At 46.0% G+C, this 16,360-nt stretch overlaps 1 protein-coding gene across 4 annotated transcripts in view; it reads left to right on the top strand.

The window, feature by feature from the left end:
* Positions 1 to 6,829, top strand: part of CADPS2 (calcium dependent secretion activator 2) — a 270,492-nt gene extending 263,663 nt beyond the window's left edge. For all 4 annotated transcript variants that reach the window (XM_057378528.1, XM_057378520.1, XM_057378511.1 and 1 more), the window contains 2 exons: positions 1,765 to 1,869; positions 5,878 to 6,829. In XM_057378528.1, the coding sequence (XP_057234511.1) occupies positions 1,765 to 1,869; positions 5,878 to 6,048 (276 nt within the window). In that variant the 3' untranslated portion in view covers positions 6,049 to 6,829. The remainder of the gene's footprint in view (positions 1 to 1,764; positions 1,870 to 5,877) is intronic.
* Positions 6,830 to 16,360: the final 9,531 nt, after the last annotated feature.

The raw sequence follows: 16,360 nt of genomic DNA, 5'->3' as shown, positions 1-16,360 counted from the left end.
TTGTTTATTTAAATCAATAGTGTTCCCCAATTAATCAGCTCATTTGTGTTTTATTTTCTAGACATCTTTGTGCATAAAACACCTATCATAGAGTTTACAGCTACCACTTAGTAACAACTCCATCACATTCAAAGTATTTTGCAGGTACTTACAAAAGAAATCAATACCAGTATGCATCTTTGGGGTGAAATAATGCAAAGGATAAGAATGTCATTTGGTGATTTGAAAACTAGTATTTTATGTATATCTAATCAGTCCCACATTTAGTGAAAAAATCAAACTACATTTATGAAATAAGTAATTGCCTTTTTTGTGGTGCATTTGTTCACTTCAGTAAAATAGTAAATTAATAGGAGAAACTCTAAAAAAATAGAAGTAACTTAATTCCAGTGTTTTATAATTAAAATAYAATTTAACACAGTCAAAAAAATAAACAGAAAAATAATAATATTAATATCTAATTTCAAACTTTTCTTAAAACTGATAGTTGTAATGTGATGTGACTGTTCCCTGTAAGGAAAAGTAGTTATTTACTGTATGTCTTTCAAGCTTTTTACACAAAGCTTGCATTTTGATGGAAGAATTCTATTTCTTTCATAACATCCAGTAGCAAGTCATTTGTTTGCATTTTTTCAGTGTATATTTTATTTGTTAATGTGGAGGTGGCTAATGAGACATGTTAGATACTTCCTTTGAATTACTTTTATAAAATATACCTTGCCTAAAATGCTGCATTTTAAAATATGCACGATTTTCTCTCTTTGCATTTTTCTATATTTTGCAAAGACATGGGAAATTGCATTAGAAAAGAATTTAAGCCTCTTTCCTCTGGGGACAGGGACTAGAAACAGAGCTATGACACAAACTCTTTTAATCTCTCACTGGTAAAATGAAGAAAAAAAATCCCTCCTTTTTACAGTTTGACTAAATGACATCTGGTTGTGATTTTACAGRAGGGAGAGGAAAAATCCTACAATTATATTTAGTAAAATCTCTTCTAATCCACTTAATGTGAAAGAACTATTACAGTAGCTATTTGGAACTGAGCATTTTTTTTACAGTAACATAGACACCAACAGCAGAGGGCTTATTCTTTACCCATCGATTTGTGAAGTGTTGAGTGAAAACACACGCTGCCTAAGACATAAAAAGGAAGTAAGGTAGGCTGTAATTATAATTAGTAGTTAATGTAAACCAAAACCTTAATGTGGTCATCTTGGGAAGGGTGGAGTAGATTTTTAACATACTTAAATACAGCTTCCAGGGATTTCTGGTTTTTTTTTTACTTAATAATGAAGTGATTAAAAAGAAAAGGAAAGAAAAAGACAAATTCCTTATTCTCTGATGCTGTTTTCCTGCTTGGATTTCAAAATCTAGTTTCTGTWAATTCCCTCTCAAGATACCCTACCTGTTTTTATCCTTGCTGTTTTAGCTGTCAATTCGCTCATGTAATTGTATCTTTAATATCCATTCTCACTGACAGATAACAAAGTGCATAACGCTATTTTGCTAGAACATGTTGTAACTGAAAGATAAAATGGCAGGTGCTAATTCATGTAAAGAACGGTCTGGGTCAAGTTATTTGATTTCCTACTGACCCATGCAATTCTCMTAACAGGAAATTATATCCTTGTTGACTTCAAGWGCTGATCTGTGATCATTTCAAAGTGTTTCATTACCTCTCATTACCAAATCTGTTAAATGAATACTGCAGGGTTATTTGGTGGTGTTTGTTGTTGTTTTTTTTTTTATCCTTCTTTTCAGCAATGGTATAGCAACTCCATGAAAGTCATAAGCATGTGGTTGGCTGATAGATTAGATGTTCAGCTTCACATCTACCAGCTGAAGACTCTCATCAAGATAGTGAAGGTAAATAAAATGTATTGGCATTAGACTGCATAGTAAAGAGAGAAAAGTAATAAAGAAATAACATGGATGATCACCTGTGTTGGTTTTGCTTGGCCCTGTTTTTGAAAGTGGGTGGGGGGGCAAAAAGATGGCTCCTGTGAGAAGGAGGGACCTGTTCCCCCCCGCTGCTTTGTACTGTCGGTGGGAAGGGGGGAGGGAGTGGGGAGAAGATTGGTGTCTTTGAGGGTTTTATTTTATTTCTCATTCTCCTCCTCTGACTTTGTTAGTAATAAATTCACTTCATAATTTAAGTAGTGCCTGTTTTGTTTATCAAGTGTTTCCTCCCTTCTCTTTATCTCAACTCATGAACCCTTTTGTTAGCTTTTTTTTTCTTCTTCGCTTTTCTCTACCCAGTGGTGGGGGAGAGCGAATGGAGCAGGTGTTGTGGGTGCCTGGCTTTTGGCCAGCATTCTAAACCACGACATCACCCCAAAATTCAGAAAATGTGAAACAAAGTTTTAAACTTATGCAGTTTTAGTTTGGGATTTTTACCCCACGGCTATAACAAATTCCAGAGGTAAAATAACTTATTAAACCCCTTAACATTAATTATATGTGCGCTAGTATTTGTCAGAAATTCTGGACTTGGGGACAGTTAAGATCATTCCAAGGATTTTTACTGCTATCTGTACAGCACTGCTGAATGATTATTCTTACTAAATTATTGTTTGTCTTGTTACCAATTTTCTTTTGTTTTATCTGCATAATTTCAATAATGTTCCTTCTCCTTTTTCCCCCTTCTCCTAAAAAAAAARGGTATTTTCTCTTTTATGCTCATGTAATTGCTAGGTTTAATTGAAAACAGTATTCARTTTATTAGATAATATTTTCTAATCTCTCATACTCAGGAATAAGTATCAATAGAAATACCAACCCCTCYAGTTCATTCCTCAGTCATTTACATTGGCCAATGTCAAATGCTTCCAAGCAAAGTGTAATTGCAGTAGGCAATTATGGGTTAACMTACCATAAAATAAAGTTTCCTCTTAACTCCCTTCCTTAGTTGATACCCTTAGGCAACAGACAGAAAACCATTTCAGATTTTTTCCTTTTAATTCGGTCTTGTTTAACTTTGGACATTCTTGTTATCTGTACAAATGTGGGGTAAGAAACACCTGTTGTCAGTGGTGATACTGATTTTTTCAAAATATCTTCTCATGAAGTTCATGCAAGACTGTAAAGTCAGGAGTACTTTAACTCGTGGTCACCAGAATTGCAACTGCAACTTTCAGGATTCACTAGCAAGAAGGAGCCAGATTAGAGAGAAATGCGAGAAAACAATCATAATAATGATGCCATCATGGCTCCCTGAAACATCCAAGCTTAGCTTTGTGATTTTTTACCTTTACTGATTTCTCTGGGARCAAGTTTGGCTCTTCACTGGATTGTGTACCCAAATAGCAGCTTGCTATTCCTTGTTGAAATGAATGGCACTTGTGGAAGGTTTAAAGCTATTGTCAAGCGAATCATAGAATCATAAAATGATTTGGGTTGGAAGGGACTTTAAATGTGTCATCTGATTCCAGCCCCTCTGCCATCACCAGGGACACTTTCCACTAGACCAGGCTGCTGAGAGCTCCATCCAGCCTGCCTTGAAGACTTCCAGGGATGGGGCATCCACAACCTACCTGGGCAACTTGTGCCTGTGCCCCACCATCCTCAYAGTAAAGACTTTTTTCTGAATATCTGATCTAAATCTACTCKCAGTTTRAATCCATTCCCCCTTGTTCTATGACTACATGCCCTTGTAAAAAGTCCCTTTCCAAGGCAGTTATCATCCTCTGGGGAAAAAGATTTTAGAAGATCTAAAACCTGTGTCCAGTGAGATCTAAGAATGGGCAGGTTAAATTGGACAAGAGGAATATCATCAGAGAGATTAAAGAAAGCTCTTACAAAACTAAACTTAGGTGAACGAACAGCGCTGCCAACCCACCTTCCCTCTGGCACACTGGTCAGCCTTGCTCAAAAGCAAGAGGCTCCTGACGGAGGTGGGAACACTGCTTCTGGCAGTGACATGTCTGTGCCCGTACACCTGATTTGCTATGCATGTAAATTCTGGCTGTGTTATTCCATGTAACCCTCTGTGGGTATTAAAAATTGAAGAAGATTGTGTCAATTGTATTGGTCCTGGAAAACAAAATATTTTGTGGACCTTGGTTTTGGTGAGTGAAGAAGATAGAACTGGTAAAACAGGAGCTCAGGAGACGAGCGGCTGCTGGGAAATACAAAAAAATGGTTCGAGTATCATAAGAAATGTTTCCTGCTGCAGCCCAGCTGGGGAGAGATATGTGGGGAGGCACAGTTCCTCCAAACTAGGGTGCATGAAGGCACTTCACTGTTTGCCTTTGAGAAAAAAAAAAAAAAAAACCAAAAACTGACCAACCAAAACTGGGAAGTTGTATTCTTCCTGTCATCCCTTGAAAATATTTTTTAAAACAATTAAACAAACAAATACAAATAAGTAGGAGGTAATTTTTGAAGGACATGGGATGAGTAAGAGAAATATATTTCTTTTGGATTTGGATGCAACACGAGTAGTGGCATTATTAAGATAGACTAGAAGAACAAACATTGTTCCCTTTATTCTCTTTAAAGGCTGATGATGGCATAAGGCTTTCATTAGATGTCTAAGCCACRTGCAAAGAGATGTGACTAAAGAAGGGTCAAGGACCAAGAAAGTTAGGGAGAAATAAAAAATTAAGCTTGGAAGTGAACATTATTATCCTGCAAAACTATGTCAAGAGAAGAGCAATGTCTGAACCCCGGAGCGCTGGTTTGAGAATTGGAAGAATACAATGTAAAACTGAAGGAAATTGCTGTAGGACCCGTTAACAGCATCAAAGAAAATTGAATGCACAGTGTTATAAAAAGGGAATGCAGTCGTGATACTTGAAAAAAGACCAGGYGGGGTACTCGCAGAAGTGTGTGAGCAAAACATAAGCTGCATCCATTGACTTTGACTTTGACCTGTGAAAGTCAAATAAATCTCAGTTGCAGTGATTCAAACAAGGTTTAAATAATCATAGTCGCAGAAGCCATAGAATCACAGGATTGGGCCTGATAAGCCCTTAATTATCTTCCATTTTCTGTTCCCCGTATTCTCTTCCCACACATTCAGGATTTGTAGTGATACTGTACACAAAATAAGAAACTACCTAGGTCAACTTGCCCTTTTTAAGCCTTTAAGGGTAACATCAGGAAAGATTTTTTCAAATTTGTTATAACTTAAAAATAAGAACATAGGTAATTTTTCCATGTGCTTACTTGAACATGTCATTGATGAATAAAACAGTTACACTCAGAATTCTTACATGAGGAAAAATCAAAAAAGGAAGTCATATCTGCTGGTTCATAGGAAAGATGAATACCAGGGAAACAAAATCTTCTGAGGTGAAAAAAAGAGTAGGTGCAAATCAAAATGTAAAGGACTTAGAATATAAATTAACTAAGCAGTGACCTGAGAAGTTCTGACACTATATAGTATAGAGTACATATTATGATATAATATATAATACAATCATTATTTTTCCACATTTGGCATATAAATGTAATGATAAATGTAAATAAAATTACACTATGGGGAAAAAGTAAAACATTTTCATTTTCTGTGAAATGACAGAACTGAACTACCTGTAGCGACATTTCAGCAGGCATTGAGAAAAATTCTTGCCTGATTTATTRTTGAATAAATTAAACAAATGGAAGTTACTGAGAAATCAGCAGTTAGATTATGCTGTAGSACAAAATACAATCTCTTAAAGGAATGGCCATCAAATGAGAATCTCTAGAGTTTGTAGAAATCTCATGCAGACCAAAAACTAAGACTACAAAATCTTTATCAAGGTTATAGACCCCTAACCACAGGAGGAATAAAGCAGGGCCACTGGCATGCTAGAAATGGCCAGTGTATAGGGAAAGACTACTMAGGCTTGCTGGAGTCCAATTTAGGATGTTTTACTTTTGCCACAGAAAACCTACCGAGACTTCAGGTTGCAAGGCGTGCTGGAGGGGACGCTGAACAGTAAAACCTATGACACCGTGCACAGCCGCCTGACCGTAGAGGAAGCCACAGTCTCAGTCACGGATGCAGGAGGACTTCAGGGCATTACCATGAAAGACAGCGATGAGGAGGAAGGATGATATTATTTCACAAAGCATTCGAAGCTGGGGGGTGATCTGAGGGTGGGGTTCATCTTTGCCTTGGGGTTTTTTGGTAACTTGTCCTTGTAATTGCATTTATAGTTTTGCCTTATGATATTGGTGCAGAAATGTAATTTGCTCCATTAAAAAAGAAAGTAAGGTTATCAGAGGAAAAGTGCCAAGGACTTTCTGAGAAAAATGGTTGTAGCATATTTTTATGTATAGCTTTGCTTAGGGCTGCAAGAACACTGGCATGGAGTTTGAGTTCCACTTGTGATTATGTTTCTTTCCTTTTTGTTCGCTACCATTCCTTCTTGTATCTCCATCTGATATTGATGTCCTGTGCAGAAACAAGATGTGTGTCTCACTTAAAACAACTATACAGGAAATCATCCTTGGAATGAGTCAATGCCCTAGGTTAAAAAAAAAAAAAACCAAACGTGTATTTTCAGGATTACAATTTGTTTACCCGTTTTTGTGCTTAATTTTACATTATTATGTGATGTGCATTAAAATTTTAATCTTGGTTCTTTGTATATTGARGTTGGTATATAAGTAGAAGAACTTCAAGGACAGTTAAACAAACTGCTTAGGAGTGTTGTGTCTATTCATTTTGCAAGTTTAAAGATATCTCATCCTGTTGGATGTCGGCAAGCTTGCCGTCTATGTTTGTATTTCTGTGAAAATTTTCAGGCAATAAGAATACAGTTTGTCGTGGCCATTTATGTATCTACCCAAGTTTGTATAGAATTCTACAATTAAAAGATGTTTTCAATATTTCAAACAATWTGAAGCACTGTATGATTCTTCTTGAGAACAAGTTTTTTTGAAAGATTAGTCTATTTCATTTATATAGTGATTTATAGCAAATATGTTTCTTTTATAGAGCAGTTATATATAGCAAACAAGTACCCAAGGACACAATGCCTTGATAAAGGAAAAAAGCAAACAAAAACCCCTCAGCAGCAGATGAACAGACAGGACCCACTGYTTGTTTCTTTATGCCCTCAGGATGAACTGAAAAGAATTCAGATTTTCATCAGTCAAAATTTGCACAAGTTGCAAAAAATAAAAATGCTTTTTTTCTTTTTTTTTGGGGGGGGGGGGGAGCATGACTGATTCCTGAGTTTATGTACAAAAAATCAGAAAGAGCATAGATGACACCCAAAGACACAGTGAAGGTTGCTGAGTTCTTGTTGGGCCATAGCACTACACTTGAGGGGCTTTACTGAGGGATTGTTCAGGGTTTACAAGGCTGATGGGAGGTTTCCCTGCAGAACAGTCTGTAGGACTTCAGGGGTCTATTGCAAGCACGCAGGGCTGCAGGAACTGAGAATGAGAGCTGCACAGAAAGTGGCTTTCAGCACACTTGGAAGCTCAGCCAAGCAGAGCAGGGCAAGGTACACTTCTCCTAGGTGTCTAGGGAGAAATCCTAAGTGACAATTTTCTTCTGTGGCAAACCAGCCTAATCATCTGCAAGTGAGCTGAGATTAATTCAGCTAAAAGGAAGAACTGGGAGCTGGTAAGGAAGACCATTCTGTTCAACTTTTCATCACCATCTCTGCTGGGCTGGGGGAAGCACAGGGAGCCCCAGTGATATTTTCCACTATTACCAGGCTGCTGGATGGGTTTGTTGATTTAGGTTTTGATAGTAGTAAAAGAATTGCATATTCCTTTCCTGTCATTTGTCCTAGTTGCACTGGTGTGTGGAAGCTGATGATGTTTGAAGGGCCATTTGGCTAAAACCCAGACTTGGTGAGGGATAACCTGCCTGGGCAGGAGCTGCAGCCTCAGCCCCAGAGTGGCTGTGGCAGCCAGAAGGGTGCAGAGGAAGCCTGGCCATCCAATGTAACTCATCTCCCAAATTCAATGAGGCAGAGAGATCAGTGCCAGTCAGGCACAGAAGATTTGTCTCTGCAAAAGTCTCCCTGCTTCCCCTCTCCCCACCATCTTTACATTCCTGAGACCCTGCAGAGGTGCCTGTGGAGAACAGTTGTAAAGAGGTGAAGGCAGATATCACTGTAGTGCTAGCCAAGGCCTCCTAGTGCAGGATTGTGCCAGGTCTGTGTAGGGCTTTTGCCAGAAGGCATTGGATTTTTAAGGTTCCAAGGTGACACAAGAGAAGGAAGCAATATTAAAATTGGACACTATCCCTACCAAGCCTCTGAAAGTGTAGGGAGCTGGAGTGGTGCCTAGAAACAGCAGGACAGAAGTACCTGTCACCAGCCCAGCCCAGGAGGTAAGTGATGGTTCTATCTCCCTTCAGCAGAGACTGACCTGGCATTAACCCCTCTGCCCAGCCCTGCTGCCCAAAAGTCCTGTGGGAAACTGATTTCCACTCACCTTTCCTTTGGGCTTTTCCTTTGTCTCAAGCTGCCCCCATGCCCAGAAGGATTTCTTGGTGAGACAAACAACTCTCCCTATCAGTTTTGACAATTACAGAGTAGGTTATAGTAATTTCACCTTTTAGGGCCTCAGGAGACTGTAAGCCATCATGGGCCTCACCTGGGATCCCCACCATAGCCTCTGTCCAGGGCTGCCAGCCTCTGCCCCACAGCTGGAAGAGGAGTGCTGGATTCTCACCTCAGCTATAGCCCCATATRTGTTTGTTTATGGCCTCTGTTTGTCCAGACACTGACCCATGCATTGACTTCAGATCCTTCTGACCGTCACAAACATGACATTCATCYGCTCCCTGGGTTGCCACCACCTCTTCCCCCCACTGCTCCCTGGCTGGGTGGGGGGACTGGCCCTGACTGGTTGGGCCTTGTCCAGGCACTTTAGGGAGCAGCCAACCCTGTCTACATCCTGACAAAATGTTTTTTAAAATGAAGAAAAAACCCACTTGAACAAGACTGAATTTTTGTAGCTTGAAGTGGGCCTGAGTTACTCCAATTTCACTAAGTGTTATACACATATACCCCATGGGTTGAGCATTTTGCTACACAATTTCATCTGCATGCAATACTTGCAAGATACATTTGTCAGTAAGAGGGAGATGAGTGAGGAAATACTAAACAAACAAACAAAAACCCAAACCAATACAAAAATGATGAGAATAAGGAAATAGTAAAAAAGCAAAGAAAAAAAAGAAAAAGAAAAAGAGAAAAAGAAAAAGAAAGAAAGAAAAAAAAGAGAAAAAGAAAAAAAAAAGAGAAAAAGAGAAAAGAGGAGAAAAGAGAATCACGACAACACCAAAGGCCACAAAAGATGTAATCATGAAGAAGTTCCAAGATGTTTGGGAAAGAGAAATAACTCAGACACAAAGCATGCAATAAGTTATTGTTAAAGAGACAGCACAGCAGACATCAGTGGAAGGCAGGTACAGAAATTTCATTACTTCAAAGGTCTTTCAATTTCTTCCAAATTCAATTATTTTTTAGTACCTAGATTTGTGAAACCGTGAACCAACATGAAGCTTGAGAAAGCCAGTGAGTACCTACGTGACAGCTCCATGGCCTGCAGCAGCCCGGGCAGTGCCCGTGGGGGAGGCGCAGGGGCTGCCTCTCCATCTGAGCTCAGGTGTGTGAGCGGAGCYGTGTGCTGTCCCGAGCGGACGGCATCGCCGCTCGCCTTGGTGCGAGGCAGCCAGCGGCGCGACCGCCGCGCTCTCCCGGGGCTGCGGGGCTCTCSGCGGGGACATCAACTCCCTAGGCAGGCGCGGAGGGCAGGGAGCCCTCAGGAAGGGGGCAGGAGCGGTCTCGTTTAATGAATCCCCCCTGAGTCTTAGTGGTACAAAGCGGGCTTTAGAAGCCGCAGCAGAAGTCACGACCAGGTGCGCGCCCCGCGCTGAGAGCGGTGCTCGGGGCCGGGGTAGGAAAGCGGSCCCCACAGGCCTCCCTCCGCCGGGCAAAGGATACCTGGAGCCGAGAGCTCGCTCCCCTCGGCTGTCGTTTATCCCGGACAAGGAGGAGATGGCCAAGGCAAGAGCTGAGGAAACCCAAGGCAAGAGCTGGGGGAACCACCAGGGCGACAGGGCAGCTTTGGGGCACCGAACCTCCCTCCTCCAGACAAGCAAAGCCTCCGCCCCGGCCGGCTCAGGCCGCGCCCTTTGAGCCCGCACCGTGGGTCCCGCGGCCGAGAATGGGGCTTGTAGAGCCGCCCCTCCCTTTCAACCCGACCGAGAGCGGGGGCGGGGAGCGGGCAGCCCCGRCGCAGGAGCGGGCACAGCTTTGGAGGAGCAGCCAGACCCGGAGGGCGAGTGGCTGCGGGACGCCGGGTGTCCATCGAAGGCACCCAGAGGAGCCGCCTCCCTCCCTCKTTGGTCCTGTGGCACCCACACAACGCCTCCTGAGCTCCCGGGGGGATCTCGGGTCAGGTGCCGGATGTCTCAAGGTTTTGGGAAACTCCTCCGGGGACACACCAGACTCCAGACTCAGAGGGCGGGCGGGGCACCRGTGTCATCTTCCGAGGGGCAGCAAGTGCGGCTCCACAGGGGACACGGCAATGAGCGAGGGGGCCGGGAAGGAGTAKGAGGAGGGTTCCCCACAGACAGTGSCCCTTAGGCACTGCCGAAGGGGATTGAATGAGATGTTTGAGCGTCGGCCAAGGAGCGCGGAGCAGACGGCGGGAGCCGCCCGGCAGCGGCGGGGCAGGCGGGGAACCGGCGGGCGGAACGCGGGATGCCCGTGAGAGCCGCAGAGACACCGCGGCCGGCCTCCCTCCGGCACGGGCACTCTTTGTTTTACAGCGACTGGGGRGAAAAAATGCAGCTAAACAAATTTAAAAATCAATCACACACACACAAAAAGTTTATGTTTTCGGCCTTAGCCGAAAGGCGTATTGTCGCGTCGAGTGTCCCTCCTCCCCGCTCCATTCCGAGTGCTGCTCAGTGCTCCCCTGTGTCTGTGTAGGGGCCCCGAGTGAGCAGCCGAGAAGGTAGGGAACCCTCCTGTCTCTGCKGCGGCTGCGGAGGGACACGACTCCTACTTTTGTTCTTATTTTCCCGTTTTTTACTCGGCCTTTCCCTCTCTCTCATGAGCAGCACATCGAAGCAGGTCTCGCCATAAACGAGCGGGGTTTTGTCCCGCTCCCTGTCCGGCGGACRCCTTCCTGTCGCCACGGCGAGCCCGGCGTACCCTTGTTCCGGGAATACAGCACACAGGCGCCCACACAGCTCTTTGCTTTGCTCCAGGTTACCTCCCAACACACCGACAGAAAGTGGAAACAAAAAATAAGTTAATTGCTCCTGATCCTATTCAGGAATCTTAAAAATAAATAGCTTCCCCAGCCAAAGAGGGCGAGGCGTTCATTTAGCAGTAACGGGGCTAAACATTTGTTGAACTGGGAAAGGAACAAATGAGAAAGTGTCATTCATGGCTCCAGCTGCCGCTGGCCTCTCCCAGCCACTTCCACCAAGGGCCCTTTGGAGTTGATGACACCGCTGGGTCCCCTCACAGGCGGACTGATTAGATTAGACGTGATAGCTGCAGTCCACGTTCGGAGCTGGCACACTTAGCCAAATCGCTCGCATGAATTACGGGAGGGCCGGAAGCGCTGCTTTAGAGGGTCATTTGTACTTTGGTTTATATGTGATTAAAGGCTTTATACGTGAAAAGGCTTAATTTGCACCAGTTTGGTTTTCGGTTTAGGGGGGTCTGTACGAATGCACTGTACTGCCAAACTTTGTTTTACCTCCGAGAAYACTTGTGTTAGGCGGGTCAGTGTCAACTGTTTTTCTTTTGTGATGGATTCGGTTACAAATAGCAATAATTTGTTCTTTTGCGTGCTGTGGAACTGCTACAGAAGGATGCCAACACACCCTCGCTGTATGGGAAGACTAAACATATACGCACACATATATTTATAGTATTTTCTTCCACCGGAGAAATGATCAGTGGGGAAAACGCCGAAGTGTTCCAACTTAAATCGTGGGAAAGGCCAAGCGCCTTTGCCCATGGTCCAGAAAGAGCAAAGCCCGAGGCTGCTGCGGGGTGCACCCGGGCTCTGCGGCCGCCCCGAGCCAAGCMGAGCCGAGCGGGGGCCGGGACGGGGGTCGAGTGCCCCATGGAGCTGCGTCCGCCACCCCAACAGCCGGGCGGGTGGCTGCAGCAGCAGATTCCYTCCGAGAAGGACGGCGGCGCGGGATCTCCCCCAGCGCCGGCTGATAAACTGTGACGGCGGCCGGTCCGCTTCTCCACGCTGTAACTCACACTTTTATATTTTTACTTCTCTTCAAAAGTAAATAGCAGGCCCCGAGTGAGAATGACCAGCGAGCCCTCCAGCACGGCAGCAGCCAGGGGCTGATTCCGAATTGTATAAGCCAGGGCCAAGGCGTTCCGCCACGGCGGGAGATGCGGACAGCGCACGGCGGGGCGGCTGAGCGGGGCACGGCGCTYCTGTGCCGTGTCGGGGTAAATCGCCTCTTCACAAATCCGGTGGCTCTGGAAGGAACGCCTCGGACTGAGACGTAGCGAGAGCAAACCCGAGCTTTAGCTGCGAATCCCCGTAGTGTCACTATTAATGACGGCTATTACAACAGTAATAATAGTAATCAGGGTCTGTCCAGCCGCCGTCGGGTCTGCCGGTGTCACGGCCGGCAGGGTATTTTGTAACCTCTCTGTTTCCACCACGCTCGGGTTGCCCAGAGGCGTCCAGGAGCCCGGCGGGACGTGGCCGTCCCTGCCCTTACCCGGTGGTGGGGAACCGGGTCCGGGAGCACGGAGGGAGCAGTCCCCACGGGCAGGAGGGGAAACACTCCCAGGAAAATATTAATACACGCAACAGAAGGTCAGCGGAGTTATTATCCTTTTCAATTCATTTTTTACTTAAAAACGCAATGGAATTATTCATTTTATTAAGGAGGAAGAAATTAAAGATTAGGCTCTAAGGCGGTATTTTACCTCCCTCTAATCGCCTCTGGGATCGGATTGGAGTAATCCTGACGACGAGATGAATTCGCCGGTGACTGGGATTTTGAGTGCATGTAGAGATACGTTATGATAATAATGCAAGTGAGCAATATCAAGAACATAGCTTAGGAACGAATGAAACACAAAGCCGATTACGRGGAAAAAGAGAACAGCAGCTTTTCCGGGCAGAGCACGAAATCAACTCAAAGCAAAACTTTTGCCCTTAATTCCTGAACGATTTGTAACTCTGGGAGGCCGGCGAGCCTGCTCCTTTCTCCCCCGGCCCCTTCTGCTGGGACTCGGTGCGTGCAGCCAGCCTGGTGGGAGCCCGGGCCCGCCGTGTCCCGCAAAAAGAAACCGGCCAAAAGGTTCCTTATTGCCACCCTCAGAACCTGCAAATCTCTCTGCCTCGGAAAAACAATCCTGCACCAGCGCTACTGCAGGATATTTGCAGCTGGGCAGACACGTAAAACTTATAAAAAGATGCACTCCGAGAGCAAGACAAAGCTCAGGACAGGACGGAAAGGATAGGTCGAGACTGATCGCAGTAACTCCATCTGTATTGCGGGAAACTCCAGCACCTAGCAAGGCTCCATCTCTGACACAGAATAGGATGATGTCCCTTTCACAAAAAAAAAATTTAAAAAAAAATTGCTTTTACATCGCTACTGAGAAGTTAGGCATTAATATAAATTTTCATGTGAGGTACTGAAAGAAAGGAAGGTATATACATAAAGAAGCAACGAATAATAAAGCTACCGCCTCTCCAAATGTGTATCTCAACATTGAGGAGACCAGTATAATTGCAATGGCAGGGCTGTAATTGCTGCTTGGGGATATTTACCCTGCTCAAATGACACTACATATTTTACTTTCAAACAYGTGTCAAAAAGTCAATCCCAAAAAGACCAGTTAAGAGCAAGCTGTTAACATATTAAGTATATGGGATTTGGAGCCTCTAAAACCCCCTCAACAATAATTCCCTTCTTCAGCACCAATCAAGAGGAAATTTGTCTAGATTGAATTAAATGTAAATTGCTCTGAAGGAGGAAACTCTCCTCTGGCAGACACAAAGTACTAGAAGGACACCGACACTCCAGACAAGAGGGCAGCCCTGGGCAGCTGCCCCCACGGCGCTGGGGTGACACTGCTCCAGCCCCCTGCGAGCCCACCATCCCTCCTTCCTCCCTCGCCCCCGGCCCCCAGCCGGGGATGGCGTTGCCGCTGCGGGAAGCAGCAGGTAAGAGGCGGGCGGCTGCAGCAACCCGATCCGGGACAGCAATTACGATCTTAACGCCCCAACCCATCTGCCGTGGGGAATTGAGGCGGGGAAGAAGGTGAGCGGTGCAGCCCTGGTCAGCGGCTCCCACCAGAGCAGAGGGAAACAGGGAGCGGGGCTGGAGCGGGGCATCGCGGCCGGAGACCCCTCACAGCCCAGCCTGGCCCGGCTCTGGTCGCCCGCCTGCGCTCCGGGACACCGGAGGGACGGGGCGGACACGGAGGTGGCAGAGGGGGTGCCACGGTCCGTCGCTCGACGTCCGTCCTGAGGACCGCAGGACATTCTCTTCCTCCGTTCCCCGCAGCTCCCCGTCGCTCGCATGGAGCTCCCGGCCGCGGAGGTACCGTCGTGGAAGAGCCGCTGCCTTGTTCTCCTCGAAAGGAGCCTCGGTGGCTTGAGGCCGCATCGGCCAGGTCACAGSGCCGGGGGCAGTGATGCCTCCCTCCCTTCATCCTTCCTTCCCTCCCTCCCTTTCCCGCTGTGCCCCCAGCCCTTCCCCACTGCTGTCACAAGTGGATTGTCCTGGACCGGGGACTGCAGGGAGAGACACTGCCATTTGCCGCTTCCTCGACCGGTACCCAAGCAGTGCGGGTCTGGCCTCTCTGCCTCGCCGGAGGTTTCTCTGCATTAGCAAACCCGAGACCTCCTGTCTCTCTCCCCCTGTCTCAGCGAAGGGCAGTGCTGGACCTCTGGAATGGAAGCCGCTGCTGAGGGGCGAGGCCTGGCCGCTCTCTCCYGGGGATGGCAGGGACGGAGGACCCTTGGCTTCTCCTGGGTATTATTTGGCTAGCGGCCTCCCGGTGACCAGTCGAGTGAACCCCAGGCCGGCGGAAGGAACGGCGTCTTGTCCTGAACCCGAACTGTCGGGTGATGGGGTGGGCGGGAACACAAAAAGTCCTGTACTCACCGCTGCCCCTCTCATGTCCCCGACCACCCCAGCCTGGCTGTAAGGACGAGCACCCGCGGGAGCTGCCTGMCCCGAACAGGGCCGCCAAGCTTCTAATTACATACAAGGGAATCGTATCTCGTTAGGTGCAGATATACCTATAAACAGTTTGTGAGCTGTACATTCCTTCTTGTACCTATGCCAGCCCTGAGTTTTTGGTATTTGTGTTGTGCATGTATTGTACAAGGACACAGATGCTATACCTGGTGTATATGCAAGCTACTTATATATATATATATATATATATATATATATATTTATATCTCACAAATATATATGTATAAATAATGCTTCAGATTTAAAAGGCACTCCTTCTTCCTACCTCCTTTTTCTTCTCTTCCCCTGCCCCAGGTTTTGAGTCATCCTTTTGCTCCCAAGCACTTGTTCGATTTGGCCTGGGAGGTTCCTGCATCCCCACGCGCTGGTCTCGCCGTCTGCTTGTTSCAAGTCCCCATCTTATTTGTCTACTGTGTTTTCCAAAAGCTCACCGCCACCTGACCTTGTTCTTTAAAGCAGTGAGCAGTCCCAGGAGCAGTCCCAGGAGCAGAACAGCCATTTCCCTCCCTCCCTTAGACACACACGTACGCAAGCACAAAGAGAGCTCGGGCTGGAAAGTGGCAAGGAAACAAGCGGCTTCCCCTCCAGCCGCTTCTTCTGCAGCACCTTGTTTGACAAACACCCTGGCGCTTGCCCTTGAATTGGGTTTCACATCCCTATTTAGCACTTGGACAATGATTTTAGATGATGTCATTTAAAGCCAAACAAGAAAATTGATCTCGGATTTGCTTGGCCTCTAAAGCCTGGTTAAGCAGATTGCAAATAATAATAATAAAAAGAGAGAGGGAGGGAGGCAGAGGGGAGAGAGGCGAGAAGGAGGGAGAGCCACCTCCTTCCCTGGGCGGGGGAGGCGCGGGCGCCAATGAAAAGTAGCCGCTTGCTGGGGGGGGAAAACTTTTCCTGTTGACTGTTGGAAGCGAATTGAGCAATTATCTAGTTTACCTTCTCCTCTTGGAAGTTAACGATTGGCGAGATCTTGGCTGCGTTATTGACACAACACTTTCTATTGATAGAAATAAGTAGCGATTGTCCCGAGTCATTGGTGCGCCAAAGTAAACTGTGATGGGCTGGCATGAGTCCACTGGACTGAGAAGGCTGGTTCCGCCGGCGGAGGCTGTGGTGATGGTGGCAGCGGCGATGCTGGTCTCCCTCCTCGCAGATCAGTAACAAGAAAAGGGG

The sequence above is a fragment of the Malurus melanocephalus genome, unplaced genomic scaffold (genome assembly GCF_030028575.1).
Source record: "Malurus melanocephalus ecotype Western Australia unplaced genomic scaffold, MMel_1.1 scaffold_11, whole genome shotgun sequence".
Taxonomy (NCBI): Eukaryota; Metazoa; Chordata; class Aves; order Passeriformes; family Maluridae; genus Malurus; species Malurus melanocephalus.
This window is presented reverse-complemented; position numbering and strand designations above follow the sequence as displayed.